This window comes from Pseudorca crassidens, chromosome 14, assembly GCF_039906515.1.
Source record: "Pseudorca crassidens isolate mPseCra1 chromosome 14, mPseCra1.hap1, whole genome shotgun sequence".
Lineage (NCBI taxonomy): Eukaryota > Metazoa > Chordata > Mammalia > Artiodactyla > Delphinidae > Pseudorca > Pseudorca crassidens.
Window position 1 is genome coordinate 29,935,892 of NC_090309.1, and position 24,150 is coordinate 29,960,041.

General features: G+C 37.2%; 1 protein-coding gene across 5 annotated transcripts in view; it reads left to right on the top strand.

Annotated features, from left to right (window-relative positions):
- The window catches only part of EXOC6B (exocyst complex component 6B), a 712,186-nt gene that overhangs the window by 509,335 nt on the left and 178,701 nt on the right, over positions 1 to 24,150 (top strand). For all 5 annotated transcript variants that reach the window (XM_067704728.1, XM_067704730.1, XM_067704732.1 and 2 more), the window contains one exon: positions 8,393 to 8,534. In XM_067704728.1, the coding sequence (XP_067560829.1) occupies positions 8,393 to 8,534 (142 nt within the window). The remainder of the gene's footprint in view (positions 1 to 8,392; positions 8,535 to 24,150) is intronic.

A 24,150-nucleotide genomic window follows, 5' to 3' on the forward strand; every position in this document is an offset into this window, starting at 1 on the left:
TACTATCTATACCAATCTTGAGGGAATGAATGTAGATGTTAACAAGCTGATTTTAAGATCTATATGAAAATTCAAAGGGCTTAAAATAGTTAAGACTATCATGAAAAAGAAGAATAATGTTGGAGAACTTGATGCTGCCTGATTTCTATATCTACTCTAAAGCTTTGGCTATTAAGACAGTGAAGTGTTGGCATAAAATTAGACAAAAAGATCAGTGCACTAGAATGGGGAGTCTCAAAATAGACCCACATCTATGTGGTCACTTGATTTTCAACAAAGGTGCCTATGCAATGCAGTGGGAGAAGGATGAGTCTTCTCAATAGATGTGTTCAAGCAATCCAGTATTTGAATTGAAAAGAAAATTAATCTTGACATCTACCCTACACTATAAATTAAGATGGATTATAGAGCTAAATGTGAAAACTAACACAGTAAATTGTCTTAAAAATGTGTGAGAATATCTTCAAGACAAGTCGCAAAGGTCATGAGCCATGAAAAGAAAAGTTGATACATTGTACTTTATCAAAATTGTACATTTCTGATCATCAAAAAACACCATTAAGGAAGCAAAAAGGCAAGCCACAGAACATGTGAGAGTATTTGCAATACATCTATGTGACAAAGCAGTCATCCAGAAAAGACAAATATCTTGTACAAATCTCTAAAGAAATAGACAGTCTGCACTTTGACCCACTCCCAACATGGACAATAAACTTGATCAGGTACTTTACAAAAGAGGATATCCATTTGACCAATAGGCACATGAAAATATGCTTTTAACAGAATTACGCATAAGGGAATATAAATTGAAACTGCAGTAAGATGCCACTATACTCTGGTAAAATAGCAGGAATTAAAAAGACTTCTAGGGGCTTCCCTGGTGGCACAGTGTTTAACAATCCGCCGGTCACTGCAGGGGACATGGGTTTGATCCCTGGTCCAGGAAGATCCCACATGCTGTGGAGCAATTAAGCCTGTGTGCCACAACTACTGAGCCTGCACTCTAGAGCCCACGAGCCACAACTACTGAGCCCACGTGCCACAACTACTGAAGCCCGCGTGCTCTAGGGCCTGTGTGCCACAACTACTGAGCCTGTGCTCTTGAGCCCATGTGCCACAACTACTGAAGCCCACGTGCTCTAGGGCCCGCATGCTGCAACTACTGAGCCCACGTGGTGCAACTACTGAAGCCTGTGCTCTACAACAAGAGAAGCCTAGAGTCCATGCTCCACAGCAACAGAAGCCACCACAATGAGAAGCCCGCACAACGCAACGAAGAGGAGCCCTCACTCACCGCAACTAGAGAAAGCCTGCACACAGCAACGAAGACCCAACGCAGCCAAAAATAAATTAAAAAAAAAAAAAAGGACTTATAATACCAAGTATAGGAGAAGATATGGAACAACTCTCATACATTGCTGGTGGGAATATGAAATAGTATTATCACTCTGAAATTTTGGCAGTTTCTAATAAAATTAAGCATACAACTACTCTATGATCCAGCAGTTTCAATCCTAGGTATTTTTCCAAGGAAAATAAATAGTTCCACTTAAAGACTATTCATAATAGCACCCAATAGAAATAACCCAAATAGATATCAATAGGAAAAATGAATAAACAAATTGTGATTTATTCATACTTCTCAGCAATAGAAAGGAAGAAACTATGGATACATGCAGCAACATGGATGAATCTCAAAAACATACTGAGCAAAAGAAGCTAAGCATAAAAGAGGACACCACTGTAGGGTTCTTTTTATATGAAGTTCAAGAAAGAGGCAAAACAAATCTATGGAGCTATAAGTCAGAAAAGTTACCTCATGGTGTGGGTGGATCTACTGATTTGAAAGGGGCATGAGGAACTTTCAGGTTTATGGAAATATTTCCTATCTTGATCTGGATGGCAGTTTTATAGGTTTTTACATATGTAAAGGTCATCAAGCTGTATATTCTTAAGAGCTCCATATGTACTGTTTGTAATTATACCTCAATAAAAGCATGCATAGCAAAAAGTGTTTTTAAAAAGATTTCTGTGTTTCTTGAAAAATGACTGAATAAGAAAGCGAAACAAGTGGATAAGTCTGAGAACCAGGTTTATGCCATCTGTTACATCCCTCCTCTGACACCTCCTTCCATCTACATCCTGAGTATATACTTCCAGTTTTCTTTTGACTATGCTTTTTCCTTCGAGCTTCTTAATTTTTTCATGACAAATTAAGTAAGGATTGTTTACCTCTATTTACTTTTTTTTTTTTTTTTTTCCGGGTACGCGGGCCTCTCACTGTTGTGGCCTCTCCCGTTGCGGAGCACAGGCTCCGGACACGCAGGCTCAGCGGCCATGGCTCACAGGCCCAGCCGCTCCACGGCACGTGGGATTTCCCGGACCGGGGCACGAACCCGCATCCCCTGCATCGGCAGGCGGACTCTCAACCACTGCGCCACCAGGGAAGCCCTATTTACTTTTTGTTAGTTTTTCTTATTTTTGATTTATTAGAGGTTCACCATCTCATTGTAGGCTCTACTAAAGTCATCAAATAATACCAAATATCTTGCCCAAGATATATTAACTGTCAGCCTTGGGCTTCATTTTCTTTAGCTGTTAGGGAACATTTGTTTGTCTAAGATAGGGATTTGTGAATCTTTTAATGAGTGGATATTTGTATAAATTCTCTAATTTAAATTTAAGAATGTTCTTTAAGTAGGATTGTAATCCTTCCTAAGACATGGGTACAGTTGTGGGAAAATCAACTTGGAGAGGATATGTGATTTTTAAGGTTGTTTAGGTATAAAGATAAAGTAAGACTTTGTCGTAGGGTTTCTGCAGCACATGGGAACCAAAGTTCCAAGCATGGGTCCCAGATAACAGGAACATATGGGAAGATCCAGAACTCTATCCTCTGAATGTGGCTTATTTAATGTCCATCCTAAGTAAATAGGAGGCTTAGTACTATGGGAATGAAGTGGCCTCACCCATAGCCATGGGATATTGAGGAAAAAGGAACAAGACAGCTTCCTTGTTCAGTGAAGGAAGGGGCAGGCCAAAGAAACTGTCTACAGTAGTGGTCAGGGTAGAAGGTTAAGGAATTAGAGGTATAGGTACACAGAAAGAACTAGCAATTTATAGGGTGGCTTTACTTTACTTTGAGTAGTTCTTACTTGCCTTGCTAGATCAGTTTCTGTGTCTGAACTTTTCTCTATTTCATGGTGACATAACTCATTAAATAACTAAAGAAAGATAAAATTTGACACACCAAAATGTAAGCAAGGGAGTGTTACTCAGAAAGCAGAGGAGAAATTTGGTGTGAAAAGACAGCTGTCTTTCCTGGCTCTCTTTAAACATTCCTTACTGTGAAACTTGTTAAGATTATCCAGAGAAAGAGAAATTTGGCTTTGGCCCCTTAAGTCATTTAGTTAAGATTCTTGATGATCTGGAACTCAGATCTGACCCCAGTAGGTTGACAGAGAGCTGTGGTTGGAGTCCATTCTAAATATCTGCTGTGAATCCAGCATTCATCTGATGCTTCCTTAGATGGAGAAGGGAGAAAAAAAAAATGTTTTCTTCTCGTCCTCTTCATTCCCTTACCCAAAGTCGCAAAGCAACAGGACAATGTAGCAACTACCCCAAGGCCTTTTACTGGGAGGCAGGATCAAATGATTGTTAAGAGCCTTTGGAATTTGACAAGGCTGGATTCACATCCTAGGTCCACAACTTATAAGGTATATTCAGATGGCTTAACCTCTCTGTCCTTATGTATAAGTAGAGGGTTAAATACCTCATGGGGTTCTTGTGAGAATTATGGGAGAAAATACTTTCAAAACATTTGGCACATAGTCAATGCTCAATAAATGGAAGCAGCTGCTCTGGTGATGGTGGTAGAGTTTGTGGTGATACTGAGGATGATAATGCTTTCTCTAAGCTCTTCACCTCTGCTCACTTGTATTTAGTACTATGACATAACACTTAGTATTGTGTAATTGAAGTACGTAGTAATTGAAAGTAATGAATACTGAGCTTTCTGTATTTTGAAGAAGGAATTTATAAGATTCCTATTTGTCTTAATTGTGTTAAATTGTGCTTTTGTGTAAGAAACAATGGATGATATCTCCCTCTGTGTAGAAGAGAATGAGATACCTCCAAGGCGTAAAGTTGGGCGGCAGTGTGTACCTACTTTGCAGTCTAGAGCTATGCTTCATTTAGATATACCAAAATAAAAATGCAATAGTTTCTTTCCTTGCAAATCATGTACTTTTCAAGGAAACATAAATGCATGAAATGACAGTGCAGTAAATCATCTAGTGCAAAGTTTTATGGTACAAGTTAAGACAGTAAATAGAGAATAGGAGGTAGATGGAATAATTCAAATTAGAGGATATGAATCTGGGTATATTTTTGAAGTAAATGAGTTGATTACCAAAGAGGTACGTGGTGAAAATCAAAAAAGTATTTTCATAGATCTTGACTCATGCCCAGTGATGGTTCTCACTGTGGTCATAAGCCTGACTTTGAATTAACAACATGAATTTAGTCACCAATGTACTCTTCTTCCCTTCCCAAAACATTTTTTAAAAAGGTATTTTAACAGGCTTGAGAAGTAGTATGAATTATTTAAGTGCTTTGGTAGTTGACTTTCAGTTCATTCAGTTGATATTTATTGGCTGTCTTGGAATACAGAAATATTGTAGCTGCATTAAGAGGCAGTATGATGTTGCCTGTAGAGCTAGTTGTAAGATACTGTGACTCAGATCTCCCTGCATGCCAGGTTCCTCATATGTTCAAAATATGATGATAATACTTAGGTCATTTTTCACCTTTGGCATTCTGTTTCTATTTCTTGTGTAGTCTCTGTACACTGCGACTATCATAGCTTCATAAGATATAATCTAGTTGTGATTATCACTGATTTGAAACTGTTCCTGGAGGTATATGCAAAGGCGGTTTGGGTCAGTTTAGGCTTTGTTCCAAATTCTTACCCTGTCCTAGAGATTGGCAATTTGTTCCTAGAAAGAATCTGCTCCATGAAGAGGGTGAAACCACCAATTTTTATTGCTTAGTGTGTTGATAGTTATTGCCTGGGTCTCTGTTTATCCTTTCTTAGAAAATCTATGGATACCATGGTAGTAATGGAAACCAGAAGTGAAAAAGAGAATGGATAGCAGACTGTGAATTAGCAAAGCTCCAAAATGCTTTCTAGAATTAGAAAAATATTTAACAATGAAAATATACATTTCTGCAATTATCACTGTTTGGAAATAAAGAATTAGCTTGAGGGGAAGTAGGGTGGAAAATGATTGGAGGACAGTTAAGTAACTCAGTATGTTAGGGTAGTATAACATATGATCATGTATAAGTGCCTTTGGCTCTATTGATTGATATAGATTTGTTTCATGTTAAAGTTAATAAGCTGCTTAATATTTTGAGATGAATAATGAGTCTGAAGTGTCAACTAACTTACACTAAATTACACTTCTAATGAGTGGTAGAGATAAAAATTCAAACTTGGGACTTTCTGACTGTGAGCTATCTTATTTTCATTTTATTAGGCCAGTTTCCTTTCTCCTTGGCAATCTGTTTTGACCACTGGAAACAAGCCTTTCAAATGCTGTCTTCTCAGCCTCCAGCTTAATTGGGCTTTTAGCTCTTTGATTTTTACAACATCTCCATGTTCAGTTTGTTAGGACCTTTAAGTGTTGGCCTTGGCCTAGATAGTTATGCTGGACCACAGTTAAAAAGCATGCCCCAGCAGATACTCAGTATTTGAAGAGTTGGCTCCTGAACTACAACTGTCTTACCTGTTTGGACCTAGTTTTTATGTCTTGGATAACCTGTTAACCCTGTTATTATCTGGATCTGTTTTTCCCCAGCTGTTCCAGTATAAGGCAGTATAAAATTTAGTGTTGCTTTTTAGGTGATTGAGTTACTGGAAAGATACGGATTTAGGATTGGGTAGAAGTAACAAATAGCTGTATGACTTTGTCTAAATTTCTTAACCTTACGGAGAACCTTCGTTTATTCATCTACAGGAAAGGAATAATACCAACTGCTTGGGTTGATTGTGAGAATTAAGTGAAATAACATAAGATGTCAGCTGCCTAAGTATAGCACATCTTGGGCATATAGTAGTGTCCAAGAGACAGTAGTTTCTTTCCCCTTTTCTCTGCCTTCTGATCTGCAGTGTTGTCTCTGGACATCTGCTCTAGTCTATCCTCATTTCTTCATTGCACTCCCACTCTCACTGTTGAAAAGCCATAGGGCTTCTCACAACTTTGATCTGCCCCCTCTGATTCTTCTCATGGGGCATAGCCTGACAATTATGTTGAACTCTATGGCTCCTTGGTGATACCTGTTCCAGGTCTCCAATGGGTTTAGTTGAAAGCATGCCATTTAATATGGATTTCTTTTACGTAACTTTTCTCTTTAGGATTCTTTATGCTTCCATTGCCTCGTTTCGACTTGGTCTCTACGGCATTCCCTACTTAAGTATTTCCATTTGTTGTGTTAAATCACCCACAGAGTGTGGGTCTTCAGAACCTACAAACAGAACCATAGAGGAGAAACATTTTTAGAATGTGTAATATAATAGGTCATTGTTTATTACTGTTACTTTTATTCTATAAAATAATATTTTAGTCAAATGAAAATTTAGAAGATATTCAATCTCACAAAATAATCAAAGACAAAAATCATAAAGTATCTCTTGTTTAATTAGTAGAAAAATTTGTAATAGTACTCAGTGCTGGTGATTATGCAATTAAGTGATACTCTAGGAAATATCTAGGGACATTGTAAATCAGAATATACCATAGGCAAAGCAGTTTATAGTTAGATATTTGGAAATCTGGCTTCCACCTGTGTTCCTCTTCACGTATACACATGTGCATTCTGAATCACAGTACATTGATACCCCTCATTCTAGTAGATTTGAGAAATAATCTTAAAGGAATTATCCAAAGTATATAAAAAGTCATGCAAATTTTAAAATTCATTCTGGTATTATTTGTTATATGTTTTTCCATTTAAAGCCTGCTAACTTTTGTGGAAGGTCCTGGCCCAGTGAAACATATGAAAAATATATATATTAAAAAAAAAAAACTACAGTCAGAATCTGGCATTTTCATGAAGACTGACATTACTCTATGAGCTACTCTGTTTGTAATAGCAAAAGAAAAAAAAGAAAAGAAACAACCTAAATCTCCAACAACAGAAGAATGGACAAATAAATTCTGGTATACTCCTAAAATGGAATACTGTGGAATAATTAAAGGAATAAACTACAACCACATGTATTTCATTTATAAACATTCACATTCATAACATTGAACCAAAAAAGCAAGTTGTAGAAGGACATCCTTTGTAATACAGAAAGTTTCAAATACATAAAATAATAAAAATATTGTTTCTTATTATATACTTGTCATATAGTATTTTTATAATACAAATGGTATACTCAACACAAGAAACGGTCACCTCTGGGGAGAAGGAATAAAATGATTTAAGGAGGTCATATAAGGGCTTTAACTATATTTGTAATGTTTAGTATGTACATAAGTGTTCATCATATAATTCTATATATCTTTCTGAATGACTGAAGTATTTCATGATTTCAAAAAAGAAGGATCCACTGACTAATATGAGGACTCAAACTTTTTCAAACTTATCCTGTTTTTCAGACTAGATGATAACAAAAATAAAATGGGTATATATCTGGGGAAGAAATGGATATATCTTTCATGATGTATAACTCAGACCTGGAACTAAGATATAATTCACTAGTGTAAAGTGAATCTTTTAAAGAAGATGGTAAAATACTAATTTTAATATCAGTATTTAAAAAATTAGCTTAGAGTGTGTGTTCATAAACCTCAGTGTTTATTTTTTAAGAAAACAAAATTTATCCTTTTAATTATTTTTTTTCAGAAAACCATTTTGTTTTAAACCATTCTTTTCATTTTATATGTGTTGAATCATAAAGTAGTAAACACTTTGGTTTCAAGATAAGTTAGGAATTGTTTACATTCGCTTTTTAAGAATTATGGTATTTTTAGAAAGGACTCTTTGAAATTTATTCTCTGTGGAAACATTCCTTCTCAGTTTGATTAAGATTTTGAATATTGTTAATCTATTTTTGATTTAGGAAGAAAGCACTTCGTAAATAAATAGCTGGGCTTTATGAATTTTAGCTGAGTGTTATACTGACATGACTGATGGTAATGGAGCTAAATATTTAAGATGTTTGCCATGAGGTCCTATTAATTTCAAAGTTATTTGAATGCAAGGGTTATCATGATGGAGAAAACCTTCAAAGAAATTGCTAATTGAAAAATAAATGATTTTAATTTTCGTTGGAATTTGATTTTAATCCATCAGCCTTATGATTTACATTCTTGTATTTCAGGGAAAGGTGGCCCAGACAGCATGTATGTCAGCTTGCAAGCATTTAGCCACGTCCTTGATGCAACTTTTGCTGGAAGCTGAAGTAAGGCAGCTCACCCTGGGAGCATTACAGCAGTTCAGCTTGGATGTCAGAGAATGTGAACGTAAGACAGTAAACCATCTCTTCGCTTATTTGTTTTACCTGCATATTCACCTCTGTGGAAAAAAAAGTTTTAGGTCTGTGGGGTTTTGGTCCTAATGGAGTCAAAGAGTACTAGAAATAAGAGTCTGTCACCAAGCTAATTTGAACACCCAAGAGTGCCTAGGCCCATATGTAGAACAAAGAAGATCCCTGGCATGGAAGTTTGCAGTCTAGAGGGGGATACAAGGCAGACATGCATTTAATACACACCAAAGAAAACCTGATTAGTTCAAAGACTTCAAAGAATGCAGTTCTCAACCATTTCCTTTTTATGTTGTATTTGAAAACTATTTTTTCGTCTTATCTGCAAACTCTTCTTAGTCTAAAGAACAAATGGAGTATGCATTTATCAGTCAGAAATGCTTTCTATGACAGGTAGAAACAGAAAACCTTAGACAGAGTGGTTAAACTAAATAGGTTTTATTTTTCTTAGAGGCAGTGAGTTGCTGTATTAATTTAGTTGCTCAGTGATGTCATCAAGGACCCAGGCTCTTTTGTTCCCTCTCTTCTGTCATACTTAGAATTTTCCTCCTCATACATATTATAGTCAGAAGGGACTCACATTCAATGCAGGAGGGAGGAGGTGCCAGCATCACTTGTTTTTTTATTTAAAAAATTAAAATCTTTTCAGTAAACCCCTAACAAACTTCCCTGTGTGTCTCATTGGCCAAAATATAGTTGTGTGGTTGCCTCCAGCTCTCAGGGAGACTGGGAGGTTGAGTATCTGGCAAAGAGAAAGAGGAGCATCATTATTGACATAGTTGATTTATCATGAATTGTCTACTTGGAATTAAACACAAAATCAGGCTCTGGTTAGCAAGAAAGAAGGAACAAATGAAGAGTGTTGTGGTGCTCGTTGTGCCATCAGTGAGAAATGAAAATGAACAAAAATGATGACTCCTGGAAACTTTTTTCTGATTCTAGGAAGATTAACATAGTGGAAAATTACATGAGTCTGCTAATACTTCTGCCCCACCTTTTAATTTTTTTTACTGTTTATTGGTTTCCCTTGGTTGACTTTTTTTTTTTTTTTTTCTGGCCACACCACACAGCTTGCAGGATCTTAGTTCTCTGACCGGGGATTGAACCTGGGCCCCCTGCAGTGGAAGCACGGAGTCCTAACCACTGGACTGCCAGGGAATTCTCCCGCTTGGTTGACTTTTGATGGCTGGAAATTAAGGCTTAATTGGCTATACTATTTTTAATTAATTAATTAATTAATTAAGATTTCCAGTTCCAGCCATCACAGAGTAACAGGTATCAAGGTCACCCTTCTGCCATAAACAGCTATAAAACTGGATAAACTGTATGAAACAACTCTTTTCATGCATTAGACAGCAGAGAGCACAAGGCTATGATCCTTCAGAGGGGAAATGTACAAGGTAAGCTTGACATTTACTCTTGTTTTCTGTCTGGGGGCACTATCCAAACACAGCACAGGAAAGTACAGCTGGAATAAAAAGCAGTGTTTTGCACAGAAACCACCCCCACCCAGGAATTGGCTTATAAGGCTGTTGAGGCAGCTTAGGTTTGTGGAGAAAGGTACCTGAGAGCAAAGAGTTGTTTAAAGAAGTTGCTCCAGAAATCTGCATTGGAGAGCCCTTGAGTCTTTGATCAAAAACCAAGTTGCCATGTGTGGTGTGAGACTCTGGGAGGCTTAGCGGAGAATAGCCACTGAGGATCTATGAGCTGAATAGGAATGCCAGTGGTCACAGAGTGCTAGGAAACACTGGAATTCTGACCAACTAGAGTGGAGAGACCACCTTAACATATTGTGCTTTCAGTAATACCCCAGAAGGTTAGGCATTAAGAATGCTATTCAAGCTCTAGAGTAAGAGCTAATCTTGAGCCACCCTAATAAAGTCTAATAAGAAGACTTGACAAGATAAAGGTAATCTGCCAGTAAAATAACTGCCTGCCAAAACACTCAACAATCTTTGAAGGAAGAGGAACATGAAAAAGTTTTCAGATTCTCAACCGTATAGCATCTACAATTTCACATCAAAAAACTAAAATTCGACATACAAAGAAGTAGGAAAATATGGCCCATAACAGAAGAAAAAAATAAACAATAGAAATAAACCCACTGATTATACAAATGTTAAAAATAGTGGACAGGGCCTTTAAAAAACTGAATATAAATATATTCAATAACTTAAAGGAAAAAATGGATATAATGCATGACTGGAGGAAATTTTTTCCAGGTTTGATTTAAAAAAAGTATTAACTCACTGATTCAAAAAGCTCAACAAATCTTTAGCAAGATAAACATATAGCCACACCCAGGCACATTATAGTCAGATTGCTAAAAATAACAGCAATAAAAGAGAAAATCTTAATAGCAGAAGAAAAGACACATTATATAATAAAGAGCAATGATAAGAATTACTGCTAATTTCTTATCAGAAACAGTGCAAACCAGAAGGCAGTAGAGGAACATCTTTAAAATTCTGAAAGAAAGAAAAAAAAAGCCTGTTAACCTTAACCTGAAAACTCTATCTTGTGAAAAATATCCTTCAAACATAAAGGTAAAATATAGACATTTTCAAATAAACAGAAGTTGAGAAAATTTGTCACCAGAAGATCTATACCACAACACATTTAAAAGGTAGTTTTTCACATTGAAAGGAAATTATACTAGATGTCAACCCAGCTCTACAGTGCAGATTACATTGTTCAAAGATGTCTACCACAATATCTCTTTTCCTAGAACCGGGAAGCCCGGTTTTTCTTTTTTAATTTTATTTTTTATAGAAGTAATACCTGCTCTTTGTGGAAATTTTGGGAGAAAAAAGTAACAAAAAAATTATCTCATCATTCAGAAATAAGTACAATTCCAGGGCTTCTCTGGTGGCGCAGTGGTTGGGAGTCCGCCTGCCATTGCAGAGGACACGGGTTCGAGCCCTAGTCCGGGAAGATCCCACATGCCGCGAAGCAGCTGGGCCAATGCGCCGCGGCTGCTGAGCCTGCGCTCTAGAGCCGGCGAGCCACAGCTGCTGGGCCCGTGCGCCACAACTGCTGAAGCCCACGCGCCTGAAGCCTGTGCTCCTTAGCAAGAGAGGCCACCGCAGTGAGAGGCCCATGCACCACAATGAAGAGTAGCCCCCGCTCGCCTCAACTTGAGAGAGCCATCACGCAGCAGTGAGGACCCAACACAGCCAAATAAATAAATTAATTAAATAAATTAATTAATTTTAAAAAAAAAAGAACTGGTATCTGAGATTTAAAAAAAAAGAAATAAGTACAATTACAGGGATTACATCCAGACATGATAACATCCAACAGCCACAGAATTGTTTCTAGAAGCCATCCACTGGATTCTTTGCATCTAGTTAACCAGAATTGTTTTACGTGGCTCTGTCTTAACCAATTACTTCCCAGGAGAATGAAAACATAATGGTTGGCTAAACCAGTCAAGATTGATTCTTAATGTTGAATACAAAGTCATCATTTTCCGAGTCTTGAGGAATAGTAGAACCTCATTTTGATATAAATAAAAGGGAGAAAAAGGCTTTGGGGTAGGTGACCAACCATTACCAATGGTTGAACGGCAAAGCCTGATGAATGATTGGGAATAACTCAATCAAAGTGACTGCATTTTTGATAGAGCTAAAAGGTAAAGAGGGATGGAGGGTAATAAGCTAAAATATATGAGCCTTGAGGAAGAGGAGTAATGGTCTGAGAGAAGCACCAATGAATAAGGAAAATGCCCATCTTATAGCCTGATTCTGAAGTACATTTTTTATAGAAGAATGAACAGCTTCTACTTTAGAGAACTATAGGTGAATTGGCATCCTTAGCAGAGAGCCAGCTTTCAGTTGACTAAGAGGTAGAGAGATCATTTAATGAAAAGGTGGAAACTATGAAAATAGTTTGTTAACTATGGCAGAGGGTTTCCAGAGAGCCAGTGTCTTGCCTGAAAAGCCATTCAATATTTGTAATAGCCTTTCAGACTTAGGATCAGCTTGACACTAACATTTGTGAGGCATGGCAGTGTCTCTAATAACCATATTACCACTGAAATTTTTTCCCCATATATTTAGAGCCACTAAGGTTCATTGATTTAGAATTTAATGTTTCATTTCTGATTGGCATTAATTTGTCTGTCAAAAAACTTTCCATGGACATTTATTTTAATTTAAAAGAAAGAATTCTATGTCTTTTGCTATACCATCCCCCTCATTTTCTTCTTTACATGCTCAGTGGTCTATAAAAAATCTTAAAGAAATGATACATAAGATTCACATAACTATACAGAGGCGTATAAAAGCAGCCCCAAATGACAAGATAATTAACACTTACATCTTTCTACCCAGTGGTGTGTACGTGAGGTATTTTTGCTATTGTCTGTGAGTCATTGGAAGAACTGTGTATAGGTCCTGAAAGAAATAAAACTTTGGACAAGATAGACTGTGAATGTATCTTGAGTGTTTGACTCTGAGGCCTGGGCTGCCACTTTGTTAGATCCCAAATACATACAGGAATTATATGCATGCAAGCCTGAGATATTCAGCTAGTATAGTGTAGTCATTAAGAACACAGATTTGAGAGTCAGCTCAATCAGATGTTCAAGTCACCACTTCTTTTTAGTGTGACCATATATAAATTATTTAACCTCTCACAGCCCCATTTATGAAATAGGAATAATAATAGAACCTCATATTACAGGAATGGGGTCAGAATTAAATGAGATAATGCATAAAAGGGTTTATTTCATGGCTGGCAAAACATTAAATATGCAATAAGGAGTAGCTTCTCCTGTTATCATTATCAGCAGCAGTAACAACAGCAGTAATAAATATACAGCAACTCTCAGAAGGTCTTTTGCAGACCACGCAGACCTTTGTCTGTAGTTTGTGAATCAGTTAGGTTTGGAGATGCCCTTTTATTCAATGTAAGTTTTGCTTTTTGTAGTTATCTGTCGAACTTCTGTAGTTGTTCTGAAAGTTACCATCCAGAACTGATGATTTTCTAATTCTCAGCCTATGCTTTTGCAAGAAATCAATTAGTTAGCTCAGATGTTTACTAGAGATGGTAACTACTGCTTTGGATACCACTATCTAATAGGAGTGTTGTTGATTCTTACTGACAGGCTAATCAAACCAAGTACCTTTATGGTGAAGATTATTAGGATTTAGGAGATGTGAAGAAAATATTCCTTTCCCTTTAAAAATTGACAGTGACCTCTGGGTATTTCTGCTCTGTATGAATTTCATCTTATATCTCCATATGTTCGGAAACTGGATTTTAAATACTAGCAGGTCTTGATGACCTAATACTTACCTCCTTGATCAAACCTGGGCTACTGTAGCATTCATGTACTAGGATGTTCAGTCTGTGTCTGGATTTGGAATTTCCAAACCTTTTTCTTTGTATATTCTAAAGATAAGGAGGTCTAGGTTCATATTCCAGCTCACCTACTTGTTAACGGCACTTATTCAGTAATCTGTTCATTTATTCAGCAAATATATGTGGAGCCCCTACCCCTACTTTGCATGATACTACATGCAAAGTACCATGCTGGAAGCTTGAAAAAAAATGGGAAACCATTGGTGTTAAATAGGAGAGTGACTTGATTAGATTTGTGCTTTTGGAAGGAACTCTGCAATTTATCAGGGGCCTCAGAGATCAGTCATAAGGCTGTTGCAGTAATCCATGATGGAGATGATTGGAAGCTTCAGCATATTTATGCATCATAATTCAAGCCATTGGAGTGAATAAATCAACTCATCTATCCTCCCTGAGTCCATCAGTAAACTAGAAATATTAATCCCTGCTATAGTTTTCTCACAGTATTGTTATGAAGTCAAATAAGATACTACGCATAAAATCATTTGTAAACAGCCATGGAAATTTTATTTATTACAGTTATCACTTCTTTATGCACATGCTTTCATGTGTTTTTGTCTTGTTTTCTTTCCCACTTCCATTGTTATATGGTTTATAATGTTAAATATTTCAGTTTTTAGTTGTCTGCTCAGGTTCCTATATTATTCAAAAGATTGGCATATTAAAAATATAATATAATTAATCCAGATCCAGGGGACATTTGGTTGTGAGGAAATGCAGCAGCAATTGCATCTTTTAAAATTTAGTGTAATCCATCTTTTCGCAGGGCCCATCGCCTTTTGCACAGAATAGACCGAGTCCCTGTACAGAAAGGTAATAGAATGCATCTTGCCAAATTCTCAGTTCTTTGATGGTCAAGTTAATATGAGCTTGGGAACAAGGACTCCAAAGCCTTCCATTTCACCCTTCTTACCATAATAGCCCTTACTTTACAGGTCAGGAAACCAATGTGGAGAATCTGCCTAAACTCAGGATTTAATGAAACAACTTTAGAGTAGATTCATGATCTCACTGAGCCTACTATGATATAAAATATTAGCAGAACACCATTTGTCACTTAATTCCATAGACCCCACTCTAACTGAAAGATCAGATTGCTTTCTGCATCCCTAGAGAAGTAGTTTTAGCTCAAGGCTAAAAAAAAAAAAGTCAGGATCTAATAGTCCAGGACTGAGAAGTTTGAATTTTCCAACTCTTAGTATATACTCACTAAAAAAAATGGCTGCAAGTTCCCTTGTGTGGTATAGCAGGCTCTCCTCTGACTCAGATGTGAGATGTTTTAGCAAATCTTAATCGGGCAAACCTTAATAGGCTTGCTTATGATTTTGCACTGGGGCTTCTGAACTAAGGAATCTTTGTAAAGCGATCTCTCTGAACCTTAAGTACCAGGCCCAAACACCTGCCATTTGGGGGTGACTGTATTCACTTATTTTTATTTTCTCCATTACTTGATCCCAGCTATCTTTGACTCTCCACGTCCATATAGTTAATTATCCACCATTGGTCATTCCCCACAAGAGTCTGTCTTAAGCCTTCAGGCGTTCCTTTACCAATCTCTTCCTGATGTGAGGGAGACAGAAGAGAAGTGAGTCCTCAGGACCCTGGTCAGAAGCATAAGGGAAGCAAATGTGACAGGTCTTACTATCATTCTTCTCTTGCAGCCTTTGAAGTTTACCTTTTGCAAAAGGAGTTTTGGTCCTTAATAACTAAGCCAGTACTAAACCCAAACTGCATCAGCCTACCAAACAAACTGTTAAAGTGACTACCAGCTCGTACATTAAATCAAGCCTCTCCGATAAGATGCCCAATAGTAATTAATTTGTCATTCAAAATTATGTTTAGTCATCCTTGAATAACTAGTACAAAATGTGTACCCACACAGGTTTGTTTGTTTTTTTTTCCTGCAATTCCTTAGAAAACTCTTACATTCCCTTCTGAGTATAATTCTTTTCTCCCCTACTCTTATTTTGCTATCACCCTTGAGCCCATGTTGTGTTTAGGTCCTAGTCACAGGACAAGATTCAATAAGGGATAGAGCAGAGCAGAGTGCTACCCTTCTCTGGCAAGGGAGATACAATCGAAAGCATTCTGGAGAAGGCTGAGGGATCAAGCTTTCACAATTTCGCTTAGCACCCTTGCATTTATCAAGGGAATATGGTAAAAGTATGAAGACAGCTGGTGTATCAGTTCATAGATCAGTTTGTGCTCTTGATTTTCAGCTCACCCAGCTATCCAGCTGCAGACAGAAGGGGATTATTATAGTAGTGCCTCATGATGGTTCTGTGTTTTCTTGGATTTTTGAGCTATGCATTCTAGCAAGGACCAGAGTGCCCCATTTTCATTGTAAGTTGCCCAGTGTTATTAAAAGCTTTCACATGAAAGCTTTCCATATTCTTCAGTTTCTTTAAATTGAGCAATGGCAGGACAACCTAGTCCTCCAAAGCTTCGCCCTCAATGGGAACTTGTTCCCAGGTGACATAAGATAATACCTTAATTATGAGTTTGGCTGCCACATTCCACTGACTGTTGACTTCTCATCCTGGGAAATGAAATGATGTCTTAATGCCCTTTTCCCTGCCATCACCTGTTAACGAGTTCCAAATATTCTACATTTTCTCTGAAGTCTTTGTTTTGCCAGCTCAATCCATAATAATCTGTCTTAATTAAATTATGTTTATTTGCAAGGAACAAAAATTTATTCAAAACAGTTCAAGAAAAGAGGAGGGCTTATTTTGAATATATGGATTTCATAGGATCCAAGAAAAAGGTAAACAGCAGATCATGTCTGCACACTCCTGTCTCCTTAGCCTCTAGCACAGTGCCTGACATATGGTACTTAATAAATATTTGTTGAATGAATAAAAATGACTCAATTAGCAACTACCTAAGTTTCTGGATCTTTTTGGTCAGCTCTGAAGATGGAAGGGAGTAGAAGTAGGAAGTGGCTTGGGATGGAAGTCATGTGATATGAATAGCAAGGATGTAGTTGGAATCCTAAGGAATACTCTCTTAGGAGGATGTACAATTGGCAACTTGAGTACACGTATCCTACCACCAACTTCTATGGATTATCAAGCCATTCTTGCCACCAACAGTCAATTCTCAATATATCATCTGTATAATATATAATAATTAAAATCAGAGGTAATAAAAACAGATTGACCTTTGAAACCAATCTGTTTCTATCATCTCTGATTTTTGTTATCATATATTATATTTAGTAGTTTGGGCATACTTTATTCCTCTTCTTAACCGTATCTTTATTTATAAAATGAAGTTACAATTATACTGTCTCACAGACTTGTTGAGATGATTAAGTAACACATAACAAATGCTCAGTAACTGCTAGCTGCCATCCTCATTGTCAAGTGTCATCATCATCATCAGAAAGAGTACTAAGCTGGAAGGAAAGCTGTTTTGCCGCCAAGTTTTGCCACCAACTTGCTGTGTGATCTTAGGAATTCATTAAACCTGTTTGGGCTTTGGGCTTCTCATTTATAATATGGGAACACTTGGCTAGATGATTTCTGAGTTTCCATTTAGTTCTAAGACATTACAGTTTATCATGGGAGGGAAGATTGTGTGGATATTTTCATGTGTATGGAAAGTTGTTTTAAAAATTAAATGAGATAATGCATATGAAATGCTTTACAGATCCTAATACACATATATTTGTAACCACTAGTAAATATTAAATATGTTTATTATAGTTTTAATTATAGTTATTATGATAACATGTTCATCAGAGACTTAGAATATATGGAAGCAGAAAGCAGGCTTTGAGTGATTACCATCAGGAGCTCATAAATTTAATGACCATTGGAATAGGGTCAGTAATTTTTTTTCTCAAAGAAACTTTCTCTATAATTGTTCTCAGAGTCTGCTTTATGGTACTTACTTTTGGATAATATTAGTTTAGGAAGAAAGCAAGCTGTCTAGTGAAGACCTAAAGCACTATAGTATCCTGTAGAAATGTCAGTGTGGTTGTGGATAAGATCAGGGTTGCCATGATGAAACGTGTTACTTAAGCAGTCCTGAATTTCAGAAGAGTCTAAAGAGTATGAATACATTTCTTTTGGAAACTTAGTTATTAGGACATGAGTACTAATATAATACTGATATGACAGATAGATTTAAAGAAGACAAGTTGGCTTTCTGTGAGATATACTTCAATCTTAGAAATGTTAAATTGTTGTAGCAACTGGTATCATTACATACTGTGGGACTCTTGTGAAAAGTTTTGAATTTAAATACTTCCTTTCCAATTAAAGTATATATTTTATATTTTATCAGAATAACACTTTTCAAATTGTATCTTAATTATCTTAATTGTACCTCTGCAAGTCTTAAAAAGAGAGCCATTTTAAGAATATAGGGTTTGAAGAGAGACAAATGGAAAAAGTTGGAGCCCAGTAAAATTTTAAACCTCATCTCCTAGGTTATATCAAAATAACAGATGCCTCCTTCGTTTGAGGATATGTAATTCCTGAAGATGCAAATTTCCTGTTGTAGACTACTCAAGGACATTTTGTGTGTTTCAGTATCATTGATTTCAGATCCCTTAGCTTCTATCCTCAGCCTCATCTTTCTGAATTATAATTTTAAAACAAGCTTTCCTGTTCTGCCTTCTTCCATCTGAGAAACATTAAGGTAAAAAGATTGATGATAGACTTGGAGTTTGTATGCAGAAAAATAAACTTGCTTCCTATAATTTGCAGTGTTCTGCACATGTGAAAATCTAAGGATAATTAGTTATTGTTGCTTTAATGTGATGGAGACGATAACTTGTTCTATGAGACAAGCTCTATGGCTAATGAATTTTGTCTTTTGGTTGATTGACTGGTTAATGGAATCAGAAAAAATATTTTTTGTTTCTTCTTTACAAAAATGCTTTCATTCTCTATTCTCTAAATGGATATAGGGATTTGGGTAGCCAGTCTTTGTTAGAGCACATCCTTCTTTATTTATTTTATCATTTGTTTTCCCCTTTTCTCAGTTATGTTCTGTATTCTTGTTTCTAATTCTCATTTTGATTCAGTATTTGCAGTGAAACTTACAAATTTGGAAGGAAGAATCATTAAGTTGGCAATTATATATGTATATATATTATATATAGTTATGGTTATCAACATTTCATTCATTCTCTTCATTCCTTGTTTTCTCTGCAAGACCTGGAACACTGTAGATATTCTATACAAGAAACCAGATTTAAAACTCAAGTGCAGTGGGAATTTGTAGGATGAAAATAGAGGCCATAGTCTGGTACTTTCTCAGACACACAGCTCTCAGTCAATCTATGCAAAAGCTTCCCCAGATACTTATGGACTGTATGGCTTTGTCTCTCTCCCACTTCCCAGGCCCTTACCCGTTCTTTTTAAAAGCAGGATTGAGCTTGGATTCTCAGCTCTAAAATGGTGTGGGAAGAGCACAAACTGCAAATATCTTCCTTCTGTCAAAAACAGGCAGTAGTTGTCATCCTAGGTGCTATGCTATTATGCTATGTTATTATGATGTGCCTTTCTTATGCCATGAAAAACCCAAACAGAGGGCTTCCCTGCCATTTAAATGGCCATGTCACTTCTCTTTGACTGTGGATGATGGACCCTGTACCCTCCGGAAGGACTTTTCTCAGACATGGATCAGTGAGTAGTGCCCACTCAGCAGTTATTTTGGTCTGTGAGCTGAAGTTCCTTGAATTCCAGGAGATAAGGCAGTCATTGTCTCTCTGAGCCCATTGCCAGACACCCAGTCATTTGATAGTAGGTGCTGCCAACCTGAGCAGTGAAGGCGGGCAACCTGCTCTTCCTCACCATGGCCTAAGATGCCATCCTTGTCAAGCGAATGGAGATGGATCGTGCTGCTCTAACCTTGTTATATATCACTGTCAAACCCTGCTCTTGGCTTCCAGAGATTGGCCAACAGAGACAAAGTACTTTTTCTGGTAGCAAATGTTACCTTGGATTGTTTGTGAGGCATTTAAGTGATGAGGAAGTACAAAGGACCTGCTACATGAAGAATCATAATACCCAGTTAAGCTTCTTTATCTGAGGCAAACCTCCCAATACCCTAAATTCTGTTTGGCTCTTTGGTAAATGCGGTACTTATCCCAGCTCTAAATAAGGACAGTGGCTGATTCCTCTTAGAAACTGTTTAGATTTTTCTTTGAGACCTTACACACTTTGGAAGTTTCAGGGACTAGAAAGATTAAGAAATGCCATTTCAAAGAAGAAAAAGTTTAAAAATATATTGTGGTTATTGCTGTTTTCCTATTACTTAAGCCTGGTTCCAGACTTGGTAAAAAGACTTTTCCTAAAGTTAAAGGAGTATGTTATAACAATTTCATAATCTCCGAAGCCTTTTTACTATTCCTTTATTAGAAACTTTATAAAACAATTATTTAAAAATTTTCATTAATCCTCATGATTTGCTTGAAAACACCCAGAAGCATTTTCATGGAGAAATGAGCCCATTGAAACAATAGCTTGTCTTAATCATTGCAAACCAGAGACCTTACCTCACCATTAGCACCAGAGCAACGTATGGCCATCTCTTTCTGCTATATCAGCTAGCTACAAACATCACCTCAGCTGAAAATTATTTCCTTAGCACCGCTACCTCATTCCATCAAGCCATTTGCACCTCCCTTTTACTCACATAGGCTAAAATCCTAATGTTTGTAGTAAGCCAGACTCTCCCAGGAATATCTGATGCATTCACTGCTCTTGTCTCAAGGTGTTTACACTGGGACATTTTATACATTTTATATTTTCTTTGGCCCTCACTTCATGTCTTTGGGGCTGAGGCCAGTAAACTATTTATTTTAACTGGGCCATTTTATAAGGTGTAAACCAGGAAATCATATTAAATACCATGTCTATTTAAAAATTATTATAATAGTTGAAAGTTGACAGACTTCTACTCAAGCCTACAAGAAATTCCTGTAACATTCTAGCCATCTGCTGCCTTTAGGTGGAAACAGTACCTTATACATCTTAAAAAACTGACTAAAGTCCTAATTTTTATGAGACATTTTAAAAGAAATAAATTTCAGTCCTTTCCACTATTACCTGCTCTAGTATTTCAGCAGTTAACAAATTCTGATTTGAGTTCTGTTGTTTTAATTAAATCATCTATCTAGTCTACTTTTTCTATTACAAATGTTAGAAATTTATCCTTTCTCTCTTCCTCCCTTTTATGTGCGTGTGCGTGTGTGTGTGTGTGTGTGTGTGTGTGAGAGAGAGAGAGAGAGAGAGAGAGAGAGAGAGAGAGGCACCACAAAATCCCCTTAGCATTCCCAATTTCATGTTTCTAAGACTGGAATTTAGAAAACGTGAAGAAAATATCATTGCCAACACTTCCATTTAGAAAAGCTGAAGTCTTCAGAAACTAGTGAGTCAATTTATAGAATTTTTAAAGTCTTACCTATAATGTTCTATAATGATGGTTGATCTATATTTTACTTCTATATTCTACTCCTTTTCTGGGAGGAGAAGGTGGTTTATGGTAGGGTCTCTGGTAGGATAATGTACACTTGTATGGGTGAATTCAGGCCTTTGTCTTTGATCACTAAGTAGCTGTGAATTTGGACAACACACTTAATCTCTTTCAAAATCTTTTTACCCATTTGTTATATGTGAGTGGTTTGGACTAGGGTATCCCATTGGACTGCATGGCTAGGGATTAGCCATTCGAGTACGATGAGGTAGGCTGGGAAGGGTGTTCTGACAAAAGCAAGTATTTGTATAAATTCTGGGAGGAAATAAAGAACATGGCATATTAGGGAACTAAAACTAGTTCATTATGACTAGAGAATAGGGTGAAATGAAGTGGGGTAGCCAGAAGGAAATGTGGAGACATAATCATTGTTAGTGGATCCAAAGCAGATTTTAGAGAGAGTACTTTTAATGGAAGTAGGGTGATAGACCAGACTGCTGAGAGTTGAAGGATGAATGGAAGATAAAGAAGCTGAATCAGTGCTTGTAAAAGACTCAGAAATTGACATGGAAAGAGAGGAAAGAAAAGGTTGTTTATTTAGTTGCCTCTCTTAAGCCTAATAATTGGGACTGTTTAATTATAAATAACACCAAATATTTTATATAATGTAACCAAGAATAGGAGAAAAATAACACTTTATTTTCTTTGTGGGTGTCAGTAAAATTTGCCTGGTAATCTTTCTCTTCTTTTTGTCTTTCTCTGCCCTTTCTTCCTGAATGATGTGCCTTTCTGAAGAAATTCAAGGCTCCTCAGTTTTTCACCACATCCCAGCAGTCACATGGCTTAAGGCCTGCCCTTCCCCTCTGACTCACAGGAATCTCTTTGTCAGCTGTCTGCCTGTCAATGGATGGAAACAAGGTGTAGCATCAGCCCCTGCCCAGGCAATTAACCAGGGAAAAGGATGAGGTTCTGTACTCTTCTGTAGAAAAGCATTTTTGAGGGCTTTTAAACATTTTAAAGACAACATTTTAAAGACAGGAGTGCTTTTAATACTTGAGATGCTCATTTATCTCCTATACTTCCTAGTAGTTAAGATATTCCTTTAAAAGCACCCGTTTATCATGGAAAGAAGTTGCTTAGGTACCTTAAGAAACAACTATTTTCATTTCCTTTTTCTCCAACTAACCTAAATTCTCTTAAAACACTAATCTCCCCCTCTCTTACCAGTGCCTAGGAGTTAAAAATGCCTAATGCTTCCTCTAGCGTTCCTGTTGTGTCTGCAGGCAATTCCCTGATCTTGTAACTACCAGCTTAAGGTCTCAGGTTTCACTGACAGAGATTCTGTTTTTCTCCTTCTTTTGTTTTTGTTTGTTTTAGGGGAAAAAAAGAAAAGGAAAACACACCCCAAACTGAGCTCTTAGTGGCAAAGTTTATATTCTCTAGTAAGATAGATCTTGACCTCTGAAAATAAATTCATTAGTCTGTGTAACCATAATGGCAGACCAGTATTTATGTTCATATTGATCTTTCACAAACATTTAACATGGATGTTGACCATTGTTTTAATACTTTACATTATAATTCCATTGAGGGGGTGGAATTCCCAACTAATACTAGAATAATTATATGAAGCAAAGCTAGAGAATATAGAAAATATCTTTCTCTGGGCAAGATATGCAGAACTTTTTATTTTGCCATATCAAAAATGATCTCTTGGGGCTTCCCTGGTGGCACAGTGGTTGAGAATCTGCCTGCCAATGCAGGGGACACGGGTTCGAGCCCTGGTCTGGGAAGATCCCACATGCCACGGAGCAGCTGGGCCCGTGAGCCACAATTACTGAGCCTGCGCGTCTGGAGCCTGTGCTCCGCAACAAGAGGCCATGATAGTGAGAGGCCTGCGCACCGCGCGATGAAGAGCGGCCCCCGCTTGCCACAACTAGAGAAAGTCCTCGCACAGAAACAAAGACCCAACACAGCCATAAATTAATTAATTAATTAATTTTTAAAAAACGATCTCTCATAATGAAGACTTGCTTTAGTGTAATATCTTTAAATTTTTTGATTCATTGAAGAAGTGACCATGTAGGCAAAAAAAAAGCATAGTATTATTTTATTGTATCCAATTCCAGTAAATTTCACATTACTTATGCTGGGACACATCTGGCTATAACCTAGATATTAAAATGGACTCAATATCAAGTTGTAATGTGCTTGATCTGGATTGGACCTTGTGTTCCAACAACAGTTTTCCAACACCAACTGGGTGTTCTACAATTTAATCCAGTTCTAACACTAACTACCTGGAGTTAGTGCAGACTCCACAGGGTAAGGGGTCAGTCCCTCAAGACTGCCCCTCTTCAGGCATCAGCCACAAGTCACAGGTGACCTCAAGCCACCCGTACTTCTTCCTAGCTGACTACAGATTTGGGGCTCATCACATCTCCTTTCAGTTCAGTAATTCACTAGAAAAACTCACATAACTCACCAAAAATGCTGTACTTATGATTACAGTTTTATTATAAAGGCTGTAAGTCAGCAACAGCCAAATGGAAGAGATGCATAGGACAGGATCCTAGGGAGGAGGGGGCAGAACAGAGTTTCCATGACCTGTCCTTAGGATTCCAGGCATGTCAACCTTCCAGCACATCAGCATGTTCACCCATCAGGAATTCCTGATCCACTGAGCTTCAGTGTCCAGAGTTTTTGTATGGGGGTTTCATTACATAGGCATGATTGAATAAATAATTGGCCACATGATTGAAATCAATCACCTTCCCCTCCCCTCCCTGGAGACT